The following is a 22,451-nucleotide window of genomic DNA, read 5'->3' on the forward strand; positions in this document are numbered from 1 at the left end:
TTCTGCATTACTTTCATATAGAGTCATACCAACATTTTACAGCTTGGAGAGTTCCAAACGTAACAAGTGCTCCAGAACAATGGCCAGAGAGTGATGACTAATGGATTTACAAGACGTATGTGATTTGAACATAAAAAAAAAATGCTGCTTCTATTCAGTACAGTTTGGTTTGGTCTTGAAAACCACTGAATAACACCAAGTTTGGGGGAAATGGCATAAAATAATAAAAGAAGCATCACTTACCTGTTAAATCCCCCGCCTGCTCCGGTGTTCTGTACTGGTCTCTGTTTACTATGCTGCAGCGATGACTTCATGTCGACACATGACCGCTGCAGCCAATCACTGGCTTCAACAGTAACGTTTGTCGCCGTGACGTAATCGCTTCAGCACAGTAAACAGACGGGGAGTGCTGGAGCCGCGGGGGATATTACAGGTAAGTTATGCTTCTTTTCCTATTCTATGCCATTTCCCCCCTTGGCCTGTTTTTTTTAAATCCCGGACAACCCTTTTAGTCACCTTATTCACCCTCCTCTGCACCTGCGCCAGTTCAAATGTGTACTTTTTATACACCGGTACCCAAAATTGTACACAGTATTGCGTGGTCTGACTAGCAATTTATATATAGAGGCAAATCTTGTCATGAGTATCTATAGCGGTTTTCATGATTTTATTTGCCTTGGCCAGGAGCTTCCTGGCACTGGTTGGTAAAATTAAGATTACTGATCACCAATATCCCCAAGTCACTTTCGGTGGTAGTTTTACCCAGTGTTTTACTATTCAACCCTCTTTCCTGCCAAGGACATGTATCATATGTTTTTGGCAGGAAAGCCTTCAGTTGCCAAGGAAGTATCGGATATGTCCTTGCTACAAATGGCTCCAGCGTGGACTTGGGATTTTAAGACAACTATATGCATATCAAGTGGGTGTTTGTACCAACAGTAACCTCACCACAGTCTCTGTATGTGGCATATTTCTACCTTCACTCTAGAAACAGTAGGAAAGTTGAGTGTTTGTATCTGGAATACTCCTCTATGTAAGAATACACTTTTTGTGGTGCTGATGAAAAAACACGAGCCTGTAATCTTTCAAAGCTGAAAACCAGAAGATAAAGCAATTGAGACTATATACGTCGCTCCGTAGCAAGACCAAACATTTTTTTGCCCGGGCTGTCACATGCTCTCTGGAAATGTGAGGATGAAATATAAATAGTATGCTGCAGACCTTGTAGACTTACACTATACTAAGTGTATCGGGGAGTGCCAAACTGATCAGGAGAAAAACAAACAACTGTAAGGGCTCACTGTACCTTCATTAAGATTAAGATGGAAAACTACATTTTAAGAAATAAAATACAATGAAGGTTTGTGTAGAGCAGACATTACATTTGCACGGGAACTTAAAGGAAAAGGGGTTGTGATAAGCAGGTCATCTGGAAAACCCCATTCCCTGAGGACCTCCGGCAGCTGTGGGCTGATGCACATTTAAGTTAATTGGTGACCATGTAATACCTGCTAGTATTGAGCCCTCAAAAGCGGGAACCCCCGCCTCCCCCAATATGATGTTTATATGTACAAAGGTTGTCCTGATGGGACATCCCCTGTAAATTTTCAAGTTAGACTTTTCAATTTGGACCATACTTTTTGCAGCTAGCAACTACCTACTGTATATACTGGAAATACTTCACGTATCTACTAATCAACATAAAAATGTTGAGTAACTTTGGAAATACATTAAATAACTTGGACTGATCCCTGGATACAGGCTGTATTATAGTCCCAGACTTCCTTTCATAATTCTAAGGACTTCAGAGCTGAAATCTCTATATATCTCAGTGTGGTCCTTACACCAGGCATTGTACAGCAATCTGATTTAAAGAGGCTCTGTCACCAAATTATAAGTGCTTACATAATCTGATAGGCGCTGTAATGTAGATAACAACAGTGTTTTTTATTTTGAGAAATTATTATTTTTGATGAAGTTATGAACAATTTTATATTTATGCTAATTAGTGTCTTAATGCCCAACTGGGCGTTTTTTAACTTTTGACCAAGTGGGTTTGTAAAGAGAAGTGTATGATTTGTCAAAATCAGCATCATACACTTCTTTTCATTCATGGCCAGCTTCTTTCACTGCACAGCGTGATCTCACGAGATCACGCTGTGCTGTCACTTACTCACACATTAACTTTACCGAAGTGTCTATTCACTATCAAAACACTTCGGTAAAGGTAATGTGTGAGTAAGTGACAGCACAAGTGAAAGAAGCTGGCCATGAATGAAGAAAAGTGTATGATGCTGATTGGTTTCTCTTTCCAACACCCACTTGGTCAAAAGTTAAAAAACGCCCAGTTGGGCATTAAGAAACTAATTAGCATAAATCTAAAATTGTTCATAACTTGCTCAAAACTTATCGTTTTTCAAAATAAAAACCACCGTTATCTACATTACAGCGACGATCACATTATGTAGGAGATAGGGCGCTCATAATCTGGTGACAGAGCCTCTTTAAAGAGACTCAGGGCGCTTATAATGTGATGACAATCTCCTACATAAGGAGATCGGCGCTATAGTGTAGATGACAGCAGTGCTTTTTATTTAGAAAAATTATCTATTTTTACCACGTTAGGAGCGATTTTAGCTTTATGCTAATTAGTTTCTTAATGCCCAAGTGGGCGTGTTTTTACTTTAGACCAAGTGGGCGTTGTACAGAGGAGTCTATGACGCTGACCAATCAGCGTCATGCACTTCTCCCCATTCATTTAGTCAGCGCATAGTGACACTGCGTTATTCACTATGTGCTATCTTATACTGACACATTAACGTTACTGAAGTATTTAAACAGTGAGTAGACATTCCTTCCAGACAGGACAGGATGTCTATTCACAATCCCGGCATTTTAACGTTTCTGTGGTACTTACAGCAGAGCAAAGCGTAATCTCCCTGTAACCTGTCATTTACAGCGTGATCTCACAAGATTACGCTTGCTCTGCTGTAAGTACCATAGAAACGTTACCGAAGTGTCGGGATTGTGAATAGACATCCCGTCCTGGCTGGAAGGAATGTCTATACACTGTCAGGACACTTCACTAACGTTAATGTGTCGGTGTAAGACAGCACATCGTGAACAGCGCAGTGTCGCTATGCGCTGACTAAATGAATGGGGAGAAGTGCATGACGCTGATTGGTCAGCGTCATACACTCTGTACAACGCCCACTTGGTCTAAAGTAAAAACACGCCCACTTGGGCATTCAGAAAGTAATTAGCATAAAGCTAAAATCGCTCCTAATGTGGTAAAAATAGATAGTTCTTCTAAATAAAAAGCACTGCTGTCACCTACATTACAGCACCAATCTCCTTATGTAGGAGATAGGCCACTTATAATGTGGTGACACAGTCTCTCTAAGGGTATGTTCACACGTAGTCAAAAAAACGTCTGAAAATCCAGAGCTGTTTTCAAGGGAAAACAGACCCTGCTTTTCAGACGTTTTTTTACCAACTCGCATTTTTCGCGGCGTTTTTTACGTCCGTTTTTGGAGCTGTTTTCATTGGAGTCTATGAGAAAACAGCTCCAAAAACGTCCAAAGAAGTGTCCTGTACTACTTTTTACGAGGCGTAATTTTACGCGTCGTAAGTGCCGTACGACGCGTAAAATTACGCGTCGTGTGGACAATACAGCGTTCTACCCATAGAAAGTAATGGGCAGATGTTTGACGACGTATTTGAGACGTATTTCCAGACGTAAAACGAGGCAAAATACGCCTCGTATACGTCTGAAATTTGGCCGTGTGAACATACCCTAAGATCTATTCATGGCCCCTCCCAAGACCTCAGCTAAACTGGTTTTACACGCAGCATTTTGCTACGTTTTTCATGGTTTTGTATTCCTGTTTTTGTTGTGCAGGCAGAGTTTATATTAACGTTTATAGTAAAATATAAAAAGCACTACATACACTGTTTCTGCTTGTGGTCTTATGTCTTGGCTTGTGGAGTTTTTTGTTTTTTTACAAATGCAGCATGCTCTGTATTTTTGGTTCTCCCTGGCATTTTTCCCATAGGCTCTATAGTACTTCAAAAACACATGTACAAAATTGCACTAAATAAAACAAAAAGGCCACTTAAAATGCGATTAAAAAAACGCATGTTACATTTTAATAATGTCGTTTTAAAATGAGTTTTTTCATGCATTTTAAAATGCCAAAAAATATCTGTCTGAAGGTAGCCTTGGAGGTGTCAGCCGTTTTATCAACCAAAAGAATTGTGAATGCAGCTCTGCACAATAATAAAGGCTCTAAGACCCCATGCACACTACTGTAATTTTTATCCAAAATTACGGATCCATAATTGAGGATAAAATACTGATCCATTCATTTCCATCGGCCACCTTCCCGCATATTTGTGGGTGTGTGATTGGGTTGTAGAAATGACCCACAAAAAAAATAGGACATGTCCTATTTTTTGCAGTTATGGACCGTGTTCCTATACTTTTTAATGTGAGCGCTGCCCGCCAATGCGTGTGATAGTCCATGGCCCGTGCAGTATTTACTGACCGTAAATAGTTCACGGCTGTGTGCATGAGGCCTAACTCGGGGAGATACAATACAGTATTTTCAGAGCTTCTGAAGATTATTGTGTAGAGTATGACCAGCTCTCACAAATAGAGAAAAATCTCCATAGTTAATGCCAGTTGATGTGTTCTGGGAATTACTATGATTTCACGTAGATTTCATCTTAAAAGACTATGTACACCTTTGAAAACGTAATTTTTTTTCAACTTTTCTTTAAAAAAAAAAAAAGCTTTCGAAGGTGTACATATCCTTTAATTTTATATTCATATAGCCTTTTTTTATATATTTAAAAACACACTGATTCTTTTATTAAGAAAAAATGTTTTTCGAAGGTGTACACTGCCTTTAGACTTTTCACACAGGCTGGATACGCTGCGTAAAAGCACACAGCATATCTGCCATGGCAGCCGCAGGAAATTTGGTGCATTTTTTCAGCCGGAAAGTCCGCTGTGGAATACTGCACTTGAAAAAAAAAATATGCCATGGCGACGCGTCCCCCAGCTGCAGTGGTCACATGGGATCAAACGTCATCCCAGGAGCCCGGCCTGGACATAGAAACAGAATTCTGGGTAAGTATAAGATTTTTTTTTCTGAGGTGCGTGTTTAGCGGCAGAATCGCTGCTTTTTCAACGCAAAAAAAAACCGTGCTATTTGTTGCGGGTTTTACCTCTCCAATGAATTCAATGGGGAAAACCTGCACCAAAAATCAGCGATTACGTAAATACGATTGACATGCTGCAGATTTTAAAAAAAAACAACACCGCAGGTCAATTTCTGAGTGTTTTTTCCCGCTCTGCATTGCGTGTGGATAAGATTTGTTCAAATCTCATCCATTCTGCTGCTACTGTAATATGCTGCAGATTTTCCGCAACGAATTCCGTTGTGGAAAATCGGCAGTATATATGCTTCGTGTGAACTTATTCTTAATGTGTTATTGGTACAGCAAGTTTAGCAATGGCGATCATGCTGTATTAGTGGACCAATAAAAAGGTTTATTTTTGTGGGTGAAAGGCGCTATGCCAATTAAGATTCATCAATCCAGAAAGTATAAACCCGTTCTCACCTACACCCCAAACATTAGGGTGTTTTTTTTGTCTTTGCAAACCTCAAGCGATTTTATTTAAAAAAATGTGTGCCCTATAAAGTAGAATTAAATCATTCCTCTAAAATAGTAGAAATCTTCTATGCTGGTTGTTCAAAACGTCACTTGGCAACATTGTCCAATGGCTGCTAAGGACTATTACTCCCAATAGACAAAATCGCTGTCGTAGCCTAGAGCCTTGGGTGGTGCAGCCATGTGACGATGTGTTACTGTAAATGTCACTGCAAACTTGTTTTTGAACCACAGGGATTTTCAGGCCATTTACGCAGTTTGCACGCATGACCGAAGGGTTGGTGAGAGTCGACGAGAAAATATTTTGAAGCAGACTCATGAGGGATATGGAACCCTGATGACAAGTGGTGGTTTTCAGTAGGAAGAGTTAAAAAATGAATAAATAAAAAAAAATAACAATTGGAAGTACAAGGTGTCAATTTCAATATTACATTTGTATCCTCATGCACTTGGCTCGATGACAGCTGAAGAAGGCGGCCAAAACTGTCAACTATTACACAGAGCTAATGGGGTCATTTAAACCTAATAAAATATGAACTGTTTCTTCACATTTAATAAGAACTTTTTTTTATTTTTTTAAGCAGGATAACTTTTCTAAGACGTAGTTATCCAGGGGCTGGATAGCGTTAGACATTCCAGCTGTTACTACAGTCGATCTTCCCTGATGAATTGATGGGTTTTATGGGAAATATTGCTGTTATGCCAAAGTTTGCCCATCCTTTTATTAAGAAACAAAGAGAAAAAAAAAGTATGATTACTGGAATTACATACTGCATAGCCACTAATATAAATGATAAATCCAACATTCCTGATGACACTTTATACTGGGAAATCATAAAAGGTCAAAGTGCTGAAAAAGAGAATTTGATGAATTATTAAAACGGACAAAAACTTGGCAATCTGCTACGTTTCTGGGAATAATATATGTTCAAGTCAATTAAAAATCTAGAAAGACGTTGTTGAAAGTGTCCTCAGTGTTAAGCGTTTGTTAGTACTGGATATGGTTTCTTCCGGGATTTTAAACTACTGACTGCTTTGATCCAGCAGAAGATGCGTACATTAAATACATACAGTTAGGTCCTGATTTGTTTGGACAGTGACACAATCTTCATGATTTGGGCTCTGCATGCCACCACATTGGATTTGAAATGAAACAACTGAGATGCAATTGAAGTGTAAACTTTCAGGTTTAATTCAAGGGGTTGAACAAAAATATCCTGTGAAACGTTTAGGAATTGCAACCATTTTTCTACACAGCCTCCACATTTCAGGGGCTCAAAAGTAATTGGACAACTTAACATTACCATAAATAAAATGTTTTTTTTAATACTTTGTAGAGAATCCTTTGCAGGCAATGACTGCCTGAAGTCTGGAACCCATGGACATCACCAAACGCTGGATTTCCTCCTTTGTGATGCTTTGCCAGGCCTTGACTGCAACTGTGGTCCAGTTGTTGCTTGTTTGTGGGCCTTTCTGCCTTAAGTTTTGTCTTAGGCTGGATTCACACGAACATGTTCGGTCCGTAAAGGACGGAACGTATTTCAACCGCAAGTCCCGGAACGAACACACTGCAGGGAGCCGGGCTCCTAGCATCATAGTTATGTACGACGCTAGGAGTCTCTGCCTCTCCGTGGAACTACTGTCCCGTACTGAAAACATGATTACAGTACGGGACAGTTGTCCCACAGCGAGGCAGGGACTCCAACCATCGTACATAACTATGATGCTAGGAGCCAGGCTCCCTGCAGTGTGTTCAGTCCGGGACTTGCGTCCGAAATACTTTCCGTCCTTTACGGACCGAACATGCTCGTGTGAATCCAGCCTTAAGCAAGTGAAATTCATGCTCGATCGGGTTGAGAACTGGTGATTAACTTGGCCATTGCAGAATATTCCACTTCTTTGCCTTAAAAAACTCCTGGGTTGCTTTCGCAGTATGTTTTGGGTCATTGTCCATCTGTACTGTGAAGCGACGTCCAATCAACCTTGCTGCATTTGGTTGAATCCGAGCAGAAAGTAAATACCTGAACACTTCAGAATTCATCCGGCTGCTTCTGTCTTCAGTCACATCATCAATAAACACTAGTGACCCAGTGCCTCTGGCAGCCATGCATGCCCATGCCATCAAACTGCCTCCCCAATGTTTTACAGAGGATGTGGTGTGCTTTGGATCATGAGCCGTTCCAGGCCTTCTCCATACTTACCCCCTCCCATCCTTCTGGTACAGGTTGATATTAGTTTCATCTGGCCAAAGAATGCTGTTCCAGAACTGCGCTGGCTCCTTTAGATGTTCTTTGGCAAAGTCTAATTCGGCCTTTCTATTTTTTGAGGCTGATTAATAGTTTGCACCTTGTGGTGAACTCTCTGTATTTGCTCTCATGAAGTCTTCTCGTTATGGTAGACTTATGTACTGATACACCTACTTCCAGGAGAGTGTTCTTCACATGGGTAGATGTTGTGAAGGGCTTTTTCTTCACCATGGAAAGGATTCTGCGATCATCCACCACTGTTGTCTTTCGTGGACGTCCAGGCTTTTTGGCGTTCACGAGATCACCAGTTCGCTCTTTTTTTTTTTTCAAGAATGTACCAACCTGTTGATTTGGCCACTCATTTTTTTTCAGCCTAACGATGGTCTGTTTCACTTGTATTGAGAGCTCCTTTGACCTCATGTTGTGGGTTCACAGCAACAGCTTCCAAATGCAAATGCCACACCTGGAATCAACTCCAGACCGTATTAGCTGCTTAAGTGATGATGGATTAACAAGGGAATAGCCCATGCAGCCCATTAAATAGCTTTTGAGATAATTGTCCAATTACCTATGGTCCCTTGAAAAAGAGGCAGCTACATATTTAAAGAGCTGTAATTCCTAAACCCTTCTCCAAATTAGGATGTGAATACCCTCAAATTAAAGCTGAGAGTCTGCACTTTAAGCCCATATTGATTATATAACTGTATATTCAATAAGTTTTGGTAAACCGCTAAAATGCAAAAACTTGTCACTGTCCAAATAATTCTGGACCTAACTGTATAATGAAGTAGACATTATTAATTAAGTAGGGGGTCAGATGAGTGGCGGCTGTTGGAGTATTCATGTTACATTGCTGGACCATTAATAAACGTGGAGTGGGGATAAGGAATGGTCATTGAGACTGGAAAGAAACCATCAATGAAGAATTAGTTGGCGCTGCCGTGAGGAAACGCTTATGGGGAAACATGTTCTTTGATGGTTCAGTGAAACAATATCCTCCGCTCTTTGACAGATTAAATAAGACTTGTTTCAAGCTGTTTACTTTCAACTCTGGAAAGTGCAGCGGAATCCCGGGAAAAGTCTTCTTCATGTTCTCTTCTCCGGTAAAGACTTTATCCTTGAGCATAACAGCATTTCCTCTGTCCATTGACTTCAGTAATTCCCTTGTATCCTTTTATTTTCCATCTGCATGTTCTCCCCTCTCCGTCTGTAAATACTTATCATGAGGAGTAGGTGGTCACATTGGCAACCAGGATCCATAATATCTTGTACTTCTGCCCACATCCAAACTATGCCAGAAATTGCAAAGCACAGACAGTTTTCCAGGGTGTATCTGTTACATGGTGATTAGAGGAGACAGCTGCGGCATGTGACACAACTACGTTCCTGAATTTGGATGCAACCCCATAGCAAATCTTTATAGGAAACTAAAAAAGTACAATGTATAAAATATTAAATATAATTTCATGTCGTGTTCACCCACTGCTAGGATATCTGCATCCAGATGGCACTGTGAAAAAGTATTCTGCTTAAGTTTATTGCTTCTGTCCTGGAACATGAACATACCCATGTCTACATACATACCGACAGAAAGAAATTACTCTACACTAAATATTTTCCATAGGCCCGCTTTTTCAATTCAGTATAATGTAACAATTACTGGTTCTTAATTATAGAAACTAAATGTAATATGCCATTTCCATGTGTTTTACGGACTTATACCACAGATGTCCTCCAGATACAGCTGCTGGTTAAGATTATACATTAGAAAAAGGGTAGTTTATGTGACTGGTGTGTTCGAAACCTATTCAGAAACTAAAATATGAGGCGAAAATATAATTTATTAATTCTATCCGCCTCAATTCTCTTAGGCAAAGGCAACTTGGATTTTTTTTTTATTAAGATATGTATATTCATAAAGGATTATTTTACATTTACTTCGCATAGCTGTAGTGGATCCCATTAGAGAATAGCAGGAAAACCTTTACTATGCACAGCAGAGTTGAGTTCACTCTTGAAGGCGGTTTCCAGGATTAGGGTGGTATAAAACTATTAATAAGAATGTGCACGTGATTAAAAAAGGAGACACAAAGGCTTCTTGTATATGGCAGAGCCATGGGCACTGAGGCATATAAATTCTGTCCAAAAATCCTCTAAATGCCTCTATGAAATTGAAGGTACATTATGGCCCCATAAAAGTCTTTGGGTGCCGTATGGCAGATTTGTATAACTCAAAGCAATACATTTGTGTGCATGAGCTCTTACTGATTGGTGTCCATCCAAATAAGACCCGCTCATTGCCTCAACCACTTAAAAGAGCTATCCACTTTGTACAATCCCTTTTTGTTAAAAATGTTCTCAGACAATAGGCCTATCACAAGTTGTCTCTACTGCTGGGACCTCCAGCGATCACATGTAATCTATTGGAAAACCTGCAGGGGCATATCTATAAGGAGTGCAGAGGTATCAGTGGCACCTGAGCCCTGGTGACTGAGTGGGCCCAAAAGCCTCTCTGTCACGTAATAAGACACAGCTATTTTTCATTCCGTTTTTTAAGGTACCCCACAAATGGAAACATAAAAGTGGAACTTTGTCAGTTGTCTTTCGTTCTGTCTCATATTTATGAATGGCCATTGCCACGCTTCATAAAAGTGGTGCATAACGCCACTTACTACCCCTGTCATTGCTCAATACTGTGCATCATATTCACCAACAGGTTACACCCATCAGGTTTACCAGTGTCAATAATCTCATTTGATATGACTCCAGGGAACATTTTCATGTTGTTTTGCTTCTGTGATATTTTTTAATAAAATACATGTGTATTGCAGTGCATTATTGTCTGTGCATATAAAATTCACAAGCACTCTTTAGGGCTTGGCTATTGTATGCCCTAACCGGAACTATAACAGGACAGCCCTGGTGGTTACCAAAGTATCAAAATGGGGTTATGCGACGATTCTAAGGTAAATACTCTCAATGTAAGGAATGTGAACAAACTTCCCTCTTTATAACAGCCAGGGTCAATAGACCTAACATATTAAAGGGTAACTAAACTTTAAAAAAAACTTTTGACATGTCATAGTGATATGTCAGACATTTTAATTGGTGGGGGTCCGAGCACTGAAACCCCAACCGATCGATAAAATGAAGCGGCAGAAGCGCTCAGCTGAGCGCTGTGCTGCTTAGTTTCTGATCTGCTTTCCACGCAGCGGTGTACGGGCTCAATAGAAAGTCTATGAGCCTGTACACCACTTGCTCGGCTTTCTGAGGAAAGCTGATCAGAAACGAAACAGCAGAGCGCTCCCACGAGCGCTTCTGCCGCTTCATTTTATTGATGGTGTGGGATCTCAGAGCTCAGACCCCCACTCATCAAAACTTCGGACATTTCACTATGACATGTCAAAAGTGTTTTGAAAGTTTAGTTACCCTTTAAACTCTTATAAATGTACTAAAAACAACCTAGTATCTTGTGCAATTGACAGCTGTATAGTGGCCTAAACCGCCAATAAATGCCCGAAGAGTCCATAAAAATAGGGGAATTTTTCCTGTGTCTGTAAAATAACAAACTGATACATCTGTGAGTTTTTTAAGCTTTAGGAGCTTGTACAGATTATTGTGATCATTATTTTACAGTTCACATTAAATTCTGCTAATATGCTCTTATTAGTAACTCAGCCATATACATATATCACTTATCTTTATTATTCATTCTTGGTTTTGCAATATGTCCACTGGCGTAGCTATAGGGGTCGCAGCGGTCTCAATTGCGACCGGGCCCCGAAGCCAGTGGGGCCCACAGCCCCCCGCACCACATCAATAAAAAGTTACTATGCTAACTCGGGCCGCGGGCCCCTGTTACTATAGTAACAGACTTTACTTACCTTCCTGGTTCCGGATCGCAGCGGAGGTCCTGACGTCAATCGCTGTGCGCAGCACATGACCACAACGCTATGTGCCGCGCACAGCATCGAGACGACAGAACTACCGCCGCGGCTGAAGAGGAAGGTAAGATTAGCCCTGACTGGCGGGGTCCGACTCCCGGGACCCGCCAATCAGCTGTTTTGAAGGGGCCGTAGCACTCGTACGAGAACTGCTCCCCTTCATTCCGGTCACTTCATCCCGGTCACACTGTGAATCGGTGTCGGCGAAGTGAAATGAAGGGGAAGCAGCTGTCGTACGAGTGCTGCGGCCCCTTCAAAACAGCTGATTTGCGGGTCCCGGGAGACACATCAGCTATTGATGGCCTATCCTGTGGATAGGCCATCAATGTTTAGGGACTGCACAACCCCTAAGCCTACGATGTAGAAGGCTTAGGGGGCCCATGAGACAGGATCACAGATTGTGTGATGCTGTCTGCTGGGCCCTGTATCTAAGCCAATCACATGGTAGGCTTAGATACATGGCCCATGTATGATCCTGTCTGATGGGCCCTGTATATAAGCCTACCTACTGTAGGTTTAGATACAGGGCCCCAGCAGACAGTAATCTTATACTGTATAAGATTACTGTCTGCTGGACCCTGTATCTAAGCCTACGTTGTGGTAGGCTTAGATACAGGGTCCCACAGACAGTATCACACATGGGCCCTGTATCTTAGCCTAACACATGTGTTACTAATCATTTTTCTTGTGTGTTTTCTTACAGGTTCGGTCGTTGGACTACGGCGGATTCCAGGACTACTTCGATGACGGCTTTTTTTTTTATTATCAATAAAATGGTTAATGAGGGTTGTGTGTTTTTTTTTAAATTCAATAAAATATTTTTTCAATTTTTTTGTTTTTTTTTTAAACTATATTACTACCGCCTTAGTAATGGCCGCCGGCTGATTGACAGTATCCATTGCTAAGGCGGGGCTTAGTGTTAGCCGGTGCAGAGGCTAACACTAACCCCCATTATTACCCCGGTACCCACCGCCACCAAGGGTGCTAGGAAGAGCCTGGTACTATCCAGTACTTGACCATCTGTAGTGATGGTCGGCTACTGGGGTGGCCGCAGGCTGGTATTATCAGGAGGGGAAAGGCCAGATACAGTGGCCCTTCCCACTCTGGTAATGCTAGGCTGCTGCTGCTTTATTGTATCTGGATTGGTTATGAAAAATGGGGGGACCCCACGTCATTTAAAAAAAAATAAAATAAAAAATAATTGGAAAGAACGATGTCGGGTCCCCCCCAATTTTCATAACCAGCCAGATACAACACAGCAGCAGCTGGCAGCATTACCAGGGTGGGAAGGGGCCACTGTTTTTGGCCTTCCCCAGCCTAATACTACCAGCCTGCGGCCACCCTGGTGCCTGCCCGTCACTACAGATGGTTGGGTACTGGTTCGTACCCGACTCTTCCGCAATGTCAGCGAGCTGAGCCCTGTATCTAATCCAATCATGTGTGATACTGTCTGCTGGGCCCTGTATCTAATCGTATCATGTGTGATACTGTCTGCTGGGCCCTATATCTAATCCTATTATGTGTGATACTGTCTGCTGAGCCACTGTATCTAATCCTATCATGTGTGATACTGTCTGCTGGGCCCTATATCTAATCCAATCATGTGTGATACTGTCTGCTGAGCCACGGTATCTAATCCTATCATGTGTGATACTGTCTGCTGGGCCCTATATCTAATCCAATCATGTGTGATACTGTCTGCTGGGCCCTATCTCTAATCCTATCATGTGTGATACTGTCTACTGAGCCGCTGTATCTAATCCTATCATGTGTGATACTGCCTTCCGAGCCACTGTATCTAAACCGATCATGTGTGATACTGTCTGCTCAGCCACTGTATCTAATCCTATCATGTGTGATACTGTCTGCTGAGCCACTGTATCTAATCCTATCATGTGTGATACTGCCTTCTGAGCCACTGTATCTAATCCTATCATGTGTGATACTGTCTACTGAGCCACTGTATCTAATCCTATCATGTGTGATACTGTCTGCTGAGTCATTGTATCTAATCCTATCATGTGTGATACTGCCTTCTGAGCCACTGTATCTAATCCTATCATGTGTGATACTGTCTGCTGAGCCACTGTATCTAATACTATCATGTGTGATACTGTCTACTGAGCCACTGTATCTAATCCTATCATGTGTGATACTGTCTGCTGGGCCACTGCATCTAATCCTATCATGTGTGATACTGTCTGCTCAGCCACTGTATCTACTCCTATCATGTGTGATACTGTCTGCTCAGCCACTGTATCTAATCCTATCATGTGTGATACTATCTGCTGAGCCACTGTATCTAATCCTATCCATAGTTTATAGGGTCGTAGTGCTATAGATATGCTATGCTGTCTCCTATACACACTTTTTTTTTTGGGGCGGACACATATGTATTGGGGCTATTTCCCCTGACATTTTAAGCCCTGAGGGTATGTTCACACGGCAGCATTAGGAGAAAACAGCACCGTAATTTCAGACGTAATGGCATGTGCAGGCGTTTTTCGTTGCGTCCATTACAGACGTAATTGGAGCTGTTTTTCTATGGAAAACGGCTCCATTTACGTCTGAAGAAGTGACAGGCACTTCTTTGACGTGGGCGTCTTTTTTACGCGCCGCCTTTTGACAGCGGCGCGTAAAAAATATTACCGTCGGCACAGAACATCGTAAAACCCATTCAAATGAATGGGTAGATGTTTGCCAACGCTTTTGAGCCGCATTTTCGGACGTAATTCAATGCTAAAACGCCCGAATTACGTCCGTAAATAGGGTGTGTGAACCCAGCCTTAGTGACGCCCCGGCTGCTAGTGCTGCATTGTTGGGTCACTTAGAAGACCCAGCGATGCAGCTGAAAGCTGCGGACCGTCGGCCATGAGGAGTTTGCGGGGGGGGGGGGGGAGCCCAATAAGAACTTTTGCATCGGGGCCCATGAGCCTTTAGCTACGCCCCTGAATATGTCTGTAAACAATTTGGTGGTCTGTGATTTTTGGATAAATTGTCCGGAAAAAAAAAAAATCAGATTATCATCCCTGACTTAAACTTGTAACTACCTTATTCCTAAACCTAATGTAACAGTAGAAGAATTTATCCTTTTCCCTTTCTACATAATAGACATGTCAACACTGATCTGCAGCACTGTTTGTGCCAAATCCCCTGGACTGGCATAATTTTTTATCAAATGTGTTCAAATGCCTTTGCCTGCCTTGCCCGCCTTACCCTGCAGCCTATAAACTAGGTTTTATATGAGTGACCATAATCTATTCATATTATTTACTATTTAGCTAACAAGAGAATGCAAAATACATAAGAAATGATGTAATAATATACTCTTAATAATAATTATCTGTACATGTGTAATATTAAAACAAAGAAATAAGTACAAACAAAAAAAGAAAACATTTCAAGTAAAATGCAATAATGGCTGGTTGTTTGCTGCTTTATTCAGCAGGGTAGTGGGAGTGTGTGCATGGAGGAATGCCTGTTATTGCTGCTTGCTCTGGCTGGCCTGTAGGTGGGTATGTTTCACAGAAAGAAGCAGTGGGAATGGATCTGTCAGCCCAGTCCTACAGCTAATTAGCTCAGCCTACAACAAAGATAAGCAGGCCAGGGAGGAGGACCCCCTGAGGGGCTTTAGATTCTGGCCAATGCCTGATTGGCAGATGTTAAGAGAGTTCTCCTTAATCCACTGCATCAATGAACTGCACACATTCAGTGCAGAGATGGGATAATCCAGGCATGAGGACAGTGCACAGTGCATGCAGCTGCAAGAAGGGGACACAGCTAACATGGACAGGACCTTAGACTCTCTGCAACTACTGGTCACCCAGGTGCTGCCACAGAGTGACCCCAGCATGGTCTTCAAAGACTGTAAGTATGACCTAAAATATATCAAACCTGAACTGTGACTACTTGTCAGAATGCTGCACATGGGTTCATCAATGCAATGTGGTTACTTATGGAATCACATGGATCTACTTATAGGGACAGTCATGTGCATTTAACATAGTGGAACAGTCACTTGCTATAAATTCAGTTTATTTTTATATATATATATATATATATATATATATATATATATATATATATATATATATAGTTGATGGTTGCTTTGTTATTAGTGCTATTTACTTATCTTGAGTATAGGGTATATATATATATAATGGGAATAAACAGCTGATAGAGTATGCAGCAGGTATAGACTGGCACAGGTGTGCCATCAAGGAACTACATATAATGTATATATGTCTGCATGGGGACAACAGTCAGATCAGTGTCTAATTTATGATATATGGGAAGGGGATTTATGATACTTTGTATTGTTATGGATCTGCTGCAACTTTATAACTAAGAATAGCATAGGCACATACTTAAGACTTGTAGTTCCACAAGCTGCCTGGACTTCCTACCACCGAGCAGCTTGTGTATAACTACAAGTGCCAGCATGCCCTGTCTGCCAGGGCTCAGCATTGCTAAGGAAACCAAACCCAGAACTATATAATTATTTGTTTACATATAGCAAATTTACTGTAGTTGTGGTTTGTGGTATTTTGTTGTGTTTCAGTGGGTCTTATGTAATCATTTTGGACACATTGGCTTCTTAGTTTACACATGCTGTAATTGTCCTGGGAGTACAGTAGTCTGTGGCTTTGAAGCTGACAGGTTATGCTGGTTCTTGTAGTTCTACTGTGGAGCCTATGGAGGGTTTCACTTAACTGAACACAAGATTGTGTTATTGTACTGTATGCTTTCATGTTAGCAAACATATCCATGAACTACTGTTTAACCGTTTGCTTCAGAGTATCCATGATTTCCTTTGTTCTTAAGTAAATAGAATGATGAGAGATGCATTAAAGTATCTTTAGTAAGTAAACATGCTCTTATTGTACCTATTAAATAGTAATATCCTCATGCCCCAGGCTCAGAGTAGGAGATGGTCATTGGAGTATATGCAGACAGTGTATTCCTTAGAAGACTCCCCCAGTGTATGCCTGCAGTAGCAATGAGTTGCCGTAAAGGTGGCCATAGAGGGTCTAATAATGAAGTTCCGACCAATGGAATTTATGAATCAGGAAATATATTGGATCATGACACTTCGCTTGTAGCAATCATCTAGAATTACAATTTTAGAGCAATGTAAATGTTATACTGGAATTATATTACTGGGTGAGAAAAAACAAGATATGTTTGCATGTATAATGTTCTGATTTCAGAATGTTTGTCTGATCATGGGAAAATCTTTGTGTCTACTAATGTGAGTGATGATAATCTCTAGATAATTGGAATAGATAGATTTTCTGTAAATTATTATTCCCTGGTGTTAAGTGACCATTTATGTCATCTCCCTGAAAAGTATAGAGATGTCATTTATGTCGTATTTTGAGTGTCCCATGATGGATTGTTAACCCCCAATATTTTCCAAGTCACCGTGTGGTTGTTTTATGACATGTATAAAAAGTGACACTATATCCTAATAGCTTTAGGATATAGACCGAGAGAGCGCTCTCTGCAGAACCACCAGTCTGTGTGTGTTCTCGTGGGAGGGAACATAGCGCAAGCCGCCCTGACACTGTCCATAGCTGATTGGACAGTGTCAGAGCAAAGAGATCACGCCCCCTTGCAATTTAGTTAGATAGAAACGCCCCATTGACTGTTCAGGGGCTTATTTACATACCAGGCGCCAAATATAACGCCACCGATATGTAAATAACAGAGGAAGTTAGAAAAAAAAATTCAAGTGACACAGTGTTTGTGCAGTCCTGCCTATTACATGCTGAACTCAGCTGCACATGTATGGGGAGGTGAACGGTTCTCTTTAAGCATGGCTCACTAATACCTTCGGGCATGTTTTTAAGGTCCATTTACACCGACTTAAAATATGACAATCAGAATAAATCCCTAAATCAATGTCCCTTTTCCAGACTCTAGTACCCATAACTTGTAATATTATATTTTTTAAGAAAGTCATCCAGGCTCTCCTTGAACATGCACCATGAATCAACCATCACAACAGCCTGTGGCAGAGAGTTCCATAGTCTCACTGCTCTTACAGTAAAGGATCCCCGTCCAGGCTTATGGTGAAACCATAGGTGTAAAAAGATCAATAGAAAGATTTCTTTACTGTCCATTCATATATTTGTAGATTGTAAGTCATCTTCCTTCTCAACGGGCAAAAACCCAAGTTTGATGAACTTCCTTGGTTCTTTTCCACCCACTCTAGTTCATCTATGTTCTTCTTTTACACAAATGGCCAAAATTGTACACAATATTCCATGTGTGGTCTGACTAGTGACTTGTATAGAGGCAAAACTATGTTCTTGACATGTGCACCTATGCCTCTTTTGATGCTACTAATGATTTTATTTGCCTTGGCAACATCTGCCTGGCACTGGTTGCTAAAGTTACGTTTACAGTCCACCAATGTGCCTATTCTTTTTCATGGGCAGTTTTACCCAGTGTTTTACTATTTAATACATAATTGTAGAATTTGTTTCCTCAGGTCAAGTCACTGCATAACCTTCCATTTATCCATAGTAAACTTAATTTGACATTTCTCCACCCACGCCTCTTAGCTTACCCAAATCCCTCTGTAGTATTACATTATTCTCCTCTGTGTTGATTACTTTACAGAGCTTAGTATTATCTTAAATACTGAAAATATACTCTGTAAACCATGTACATGGTCATTTATAAACTTATTAAAAAGAAGAGGGCCCAATACTGACCCCTGTGGAACCCCACTGGTAACTGTGACCCACTCTGAGGAAGTACCATTAATAACCACCCACTGTTTTCTATCACTGAGCCTGTTATTAACCCAATTACATATATTTTCCCCCAGTCCCAGCATTTTAATTTTACGCACCTTTTATGCAACACAGTATCAAACGCCTTTGAGAAGTCTAGATACACCACATCCACAGCTTTACCCAGGTCCAGTCTGCAACTTACCTCCTCATAGGAGCTGATCAGATTAAATTAACAGGACCGATCCCTCATAAACCCATGCAGATATGGAGTTATACTTTTGTTTATCATTGAGATACTCAGAATAGCAGCTTTTAGGCAGAAATTTAAATAAACTATCAGCCACCTTTACTGTCTGTACTGTCTCACAAGTTAAAAGAGTGGTTGTGGCGAATTTACCAGTCATACCTGCATCCTTTTTATTGGTTAGCAGGATCTGGATATGTATAATCTTTGAATGGTTTGTCCATTAGCCCCAGTGCATACATTTTGTAATGTGTTACCCTTGTCAATATTAACTGTAAGATGGGATCACAAAGACTGGAAACAATAAATTGAGGTCTGTGTCTAAAAAGCATTTCCATACAATGATTCTATGGATGGGCATCATAAATAGTCTTTTAATTTGCACAGTACATAGAATCACTGGATGGACATGCTGTGTAAACACGCTTGACCAAAATGTTGTTTTGGGGTCCACATTGAAAGATTGCATTATAAAGTTTATATACTCTGTTCTATAGCAATTTAGAAGAAACAGGACAAACCAATTCCTAAAGCAGCTTCCCTGACAATGTGTTGATCATCGGTGAACTGCTGCTGGAACCCCCAGCGATTGACTGTTATTGCTAAGGAAATCTGCTGGATTATACAGATGGCAAGACCCAATTAAAATCAATGAGTAAAACATGGACACAGAGTCCTCCAGAGAGACAGTCACTCTTTGCACTGGGTCTTTCCTATGGCTAATAGAGAGTTCTGAAAGAGGTACCCTATTATATTATATAATATATATTATATATTATATTATATATATTATTATATAATGTCCATGTACCCTAATAAGGCATATGCAGTGTCCTGATAGGACAACCCCTTTGTTGGCTCTTGTACGACACCTTTGCAAGCAATGTTTTTTATGGTTTCAATATATCTAAGTGTAGTTTCCATGGTAACAGACAGCAAACAAACACTGAGTAGCCTGATCATGCAATTATACTCTCTTTTATCTTTCCCCTACTTATTCCTAACATACATACGGTATGGACAAAAGTATTGTGACACACCTCTTAAAGGGAATGTGTCGCTAGAATTTTTATTTTTTTCAGTTAAACAATTAGTATTTGAGTGATTACACATTGTTTTAATTTTTTTAATTGTTTCACAAGTCGCAAAATATTATAAATTAGATTCTAATTTATAACATTTCCATATGCTGGGCACTAGAGGGAGCAGTTCCCAAAATTGCTGCATGGTCACTGTGGTAAAGCAACCTCATTGATTTATGCTGCAAATTTGGGGTAGACACACTCTCTTCTAGTGTCCTCACACAATCCCCCCCTCCCTTCTTCTGGCTAGTGCCAGGAGAAGGAAGGGTTTGAACTTTGAAACCTCCTACACTGTGTGCCGCCATTTTCTGAGGAACTGCACAGTGTAGGAGGATTAGATACAGAGCTCAGCAGGCAGTATCACACGAACATAATACACACATCACATACACGAACATAATAGACACATCACATACACGAACATAAATTACCTGCCGCCTCCTCAGCTGGTCTACGCTACTATTGCTTGCGTTCCACATGAAAATGGCACCGGATTTCGCTCTGCAAACGAGCTTAGTTTTGGTCTATGTGGGAGCGGCATATCCGCCATTCCCACACAGACGGCGTACGCTTCTGAGAATGGAACGGCTCCCGTTCACATTCTCTATGGCGTTGTGTGTGCCGTATTCCATCTCTGTATGTGTCGTTAATCGACACATACAGCGATGAAAAAAAATTGGCAGCCCCCATCGAGAAGTAAAAGTTTGAACACAGTAAAAATTAGAACGTGACAACACTAATAAATACAATTTTTGTTTATATTTTATTTAAAGCAATATAATAAAAAAAAAAAAAAAAAATCATGACACCTTCCCATTAATCATTGCATTCAGGTATTTCATTCAGTCCCGTTGCCACAGGTGTATAAAATCAAGCACCTAGTCATGCAGTCGCCTTTACAATAAAAATGGGTCATCAGTTTGTAAAATTTCTTCCCTCCTAGATTTTCCATGATCAACTGTGAGTGATAATATTGCAAAGTGGAAGAGTTTAGGAGCGACAGAAACTCAGCCATGAACTGGCAGATTGTGTAAAGTTATAGGGCGAGGGTCACCAAGTGCTGGGGCACATAGTGCATAAAAGTCGCCAATGTTCTGCTGACTCAATAACTGCAGAGTTCCAAACATCCTCTGACATTAACATCAGCACAAAAACTACACCAGGAGCTTCATTGCATGGGTTTTCATGGATGAGCAGCTGCATGGAAGCCTTACATCACCAAGTACAATACCAAGTGTCAGATGGAGTTGTGTAAAGCACGTCGCCACTGAACTCTGAAGCACTGGAAACGTGTTCTGTGGAGTGATGAATAACCCTCCTCTATCTGGCAGTCTGATGGATGAGTCTGGGTTTGGGGAATGCCAGGAAAACTTTTCCTGCCTGACTATATTGTGCCAACTGTAATGTATAGGAGAGAGGGAATAATACTATGGGGTTGTTTTTCAGTGATTGGCCTAGGCCCCCTAGTTCCAGTGAAGGGAAATCTTAAAGCTTCAGCATACCAAGACATTTTGGACAATTGTATATTTCCAACTTTGTGGGGACATTTTGAGGAAGGCCACTCTCTGTTCCAGCATGACTGGGTCCCAGTGCACAAAGCAAGGTTTGTAAAGGCATGGTTGGGTGAGTTTGGTGTGGAAGAGGATGAACTAGAACAGAGATTGTGACATCAGTGTCTGACCTCACTTCTGGATGAATTGGCAAAAAAATCTCACAGACACACTCCAAAATCTTGTAGATAGCCTTCCCAGAAGGGTTGAAGCTGTTTTAGCTGCAAACGGGGTGCCGACTCCATATTAATGCATGAATGGGATGTCATAAAAGCTCCTGTAGGTGTAACGTGTAGATGTCCCAATACTTTTGTCCATAAAGTGTACATTTGGTAGGTAAACAAATAGTAGGGGACATATGGAAGAGCGTATAACTGCAGAATCAGACTACACAGAGTTTGTTTGTTGTCTTTTACCAAGTTCTTCTTAGGTAGTTCTGACATAACCTAGGAGTATGTTTTGGATCATTGTCTTGCTGTAATATTAACCCTTGACCAAGTAAGCGTACCCCAGAGGGAATTGCATGGCACATCAAAATGCTGTGGTAGCCCTTTTTGTACAGTGTGCCAGTAACCCTGTGCAAGTTGGCAACTCTGGATCCAGCACAAGCCCCAGACCATCACGCTTCCTCCTTTATGTTTGACAGTTGGTGTCACACACTGAGGAAGCATCTTTACATGTACTCGATGACGTACAAAAACTCTGCGTGTTGTACCAAAGATGTCAAATGTTGATTCATCAGAACATAAGACCTTCTTCTACACTTCAGTAGTCCACTGCAGGTGATGCTTGGCCCAGGCAAGTTTTTATTTTTTTATTTTGCAATCTTAGCAGTGTTTTCTTACGGATACTCGACCTGTCAAACCTGCAGATAGAAGTCTTCTCTTCACAGTTGATATGGTTTATATTTTGCTGCATTAAGCTAGGCTTGAAGACTTTGTGCTGTGAGGCGCCAATCAC

At 41.0% G+C, this 22,451-nt stretch overlaps 2 protein-coding genes across 2 annotated transcripts in view; both read left to right on the forward strand.

The window, feature by feature from the left end:
- Window positions 1-1,957, forward strand: part of RIOK2 (RIO kinase 2) — a 53,805-nt gene extending 51,848 nt beyond the window's left edge. The window contains exon 11 of the mRNA XM_075837071.1: window positions 22-1,957. The gene's annotated coding sequence lies outside the window, so the exon portion shown is untranslated. The remainder of the gene's footprint in view (window positions 1-21) is intronic.
- Window positions 1,958-15,407: 13,450 nt separating this feature from the next.
- The window catches only part of LIX1 (limb and CNS expressed 1), a 157,208-nt gene continuing 150,164 nt past the window's right edge, over window positions 15,408-22,451 (forward strand). Inside the window, exon 1 of the mRNA XM_075837082.1 lies at window positions 15,408-15,736. Within this exon, the coding sequence (XP_075693197.1) occupies window positions 15,625-15,736 (112 nt within the window). The 5' untranslated portion in view covers window positions 15,408-15,624. The remainder of the gene's footprint in view (window positions 15,737-22,451) is intronic.

Source organism: Rhinoderma darwinii, chromosome 1 (assembly GCF_050947455.1).
Source record: "Rhinoderma darwinii isolate aRhiDar2 chromosome 1, aRhiDar2.hap1, whole genome shotgun sequence".
NCBI lineage: Eukaryota > Metazoa > Chordata > Amphibia > Anura > Rhinodermatidae > Rhinoderma > Rhinoderma darwinii.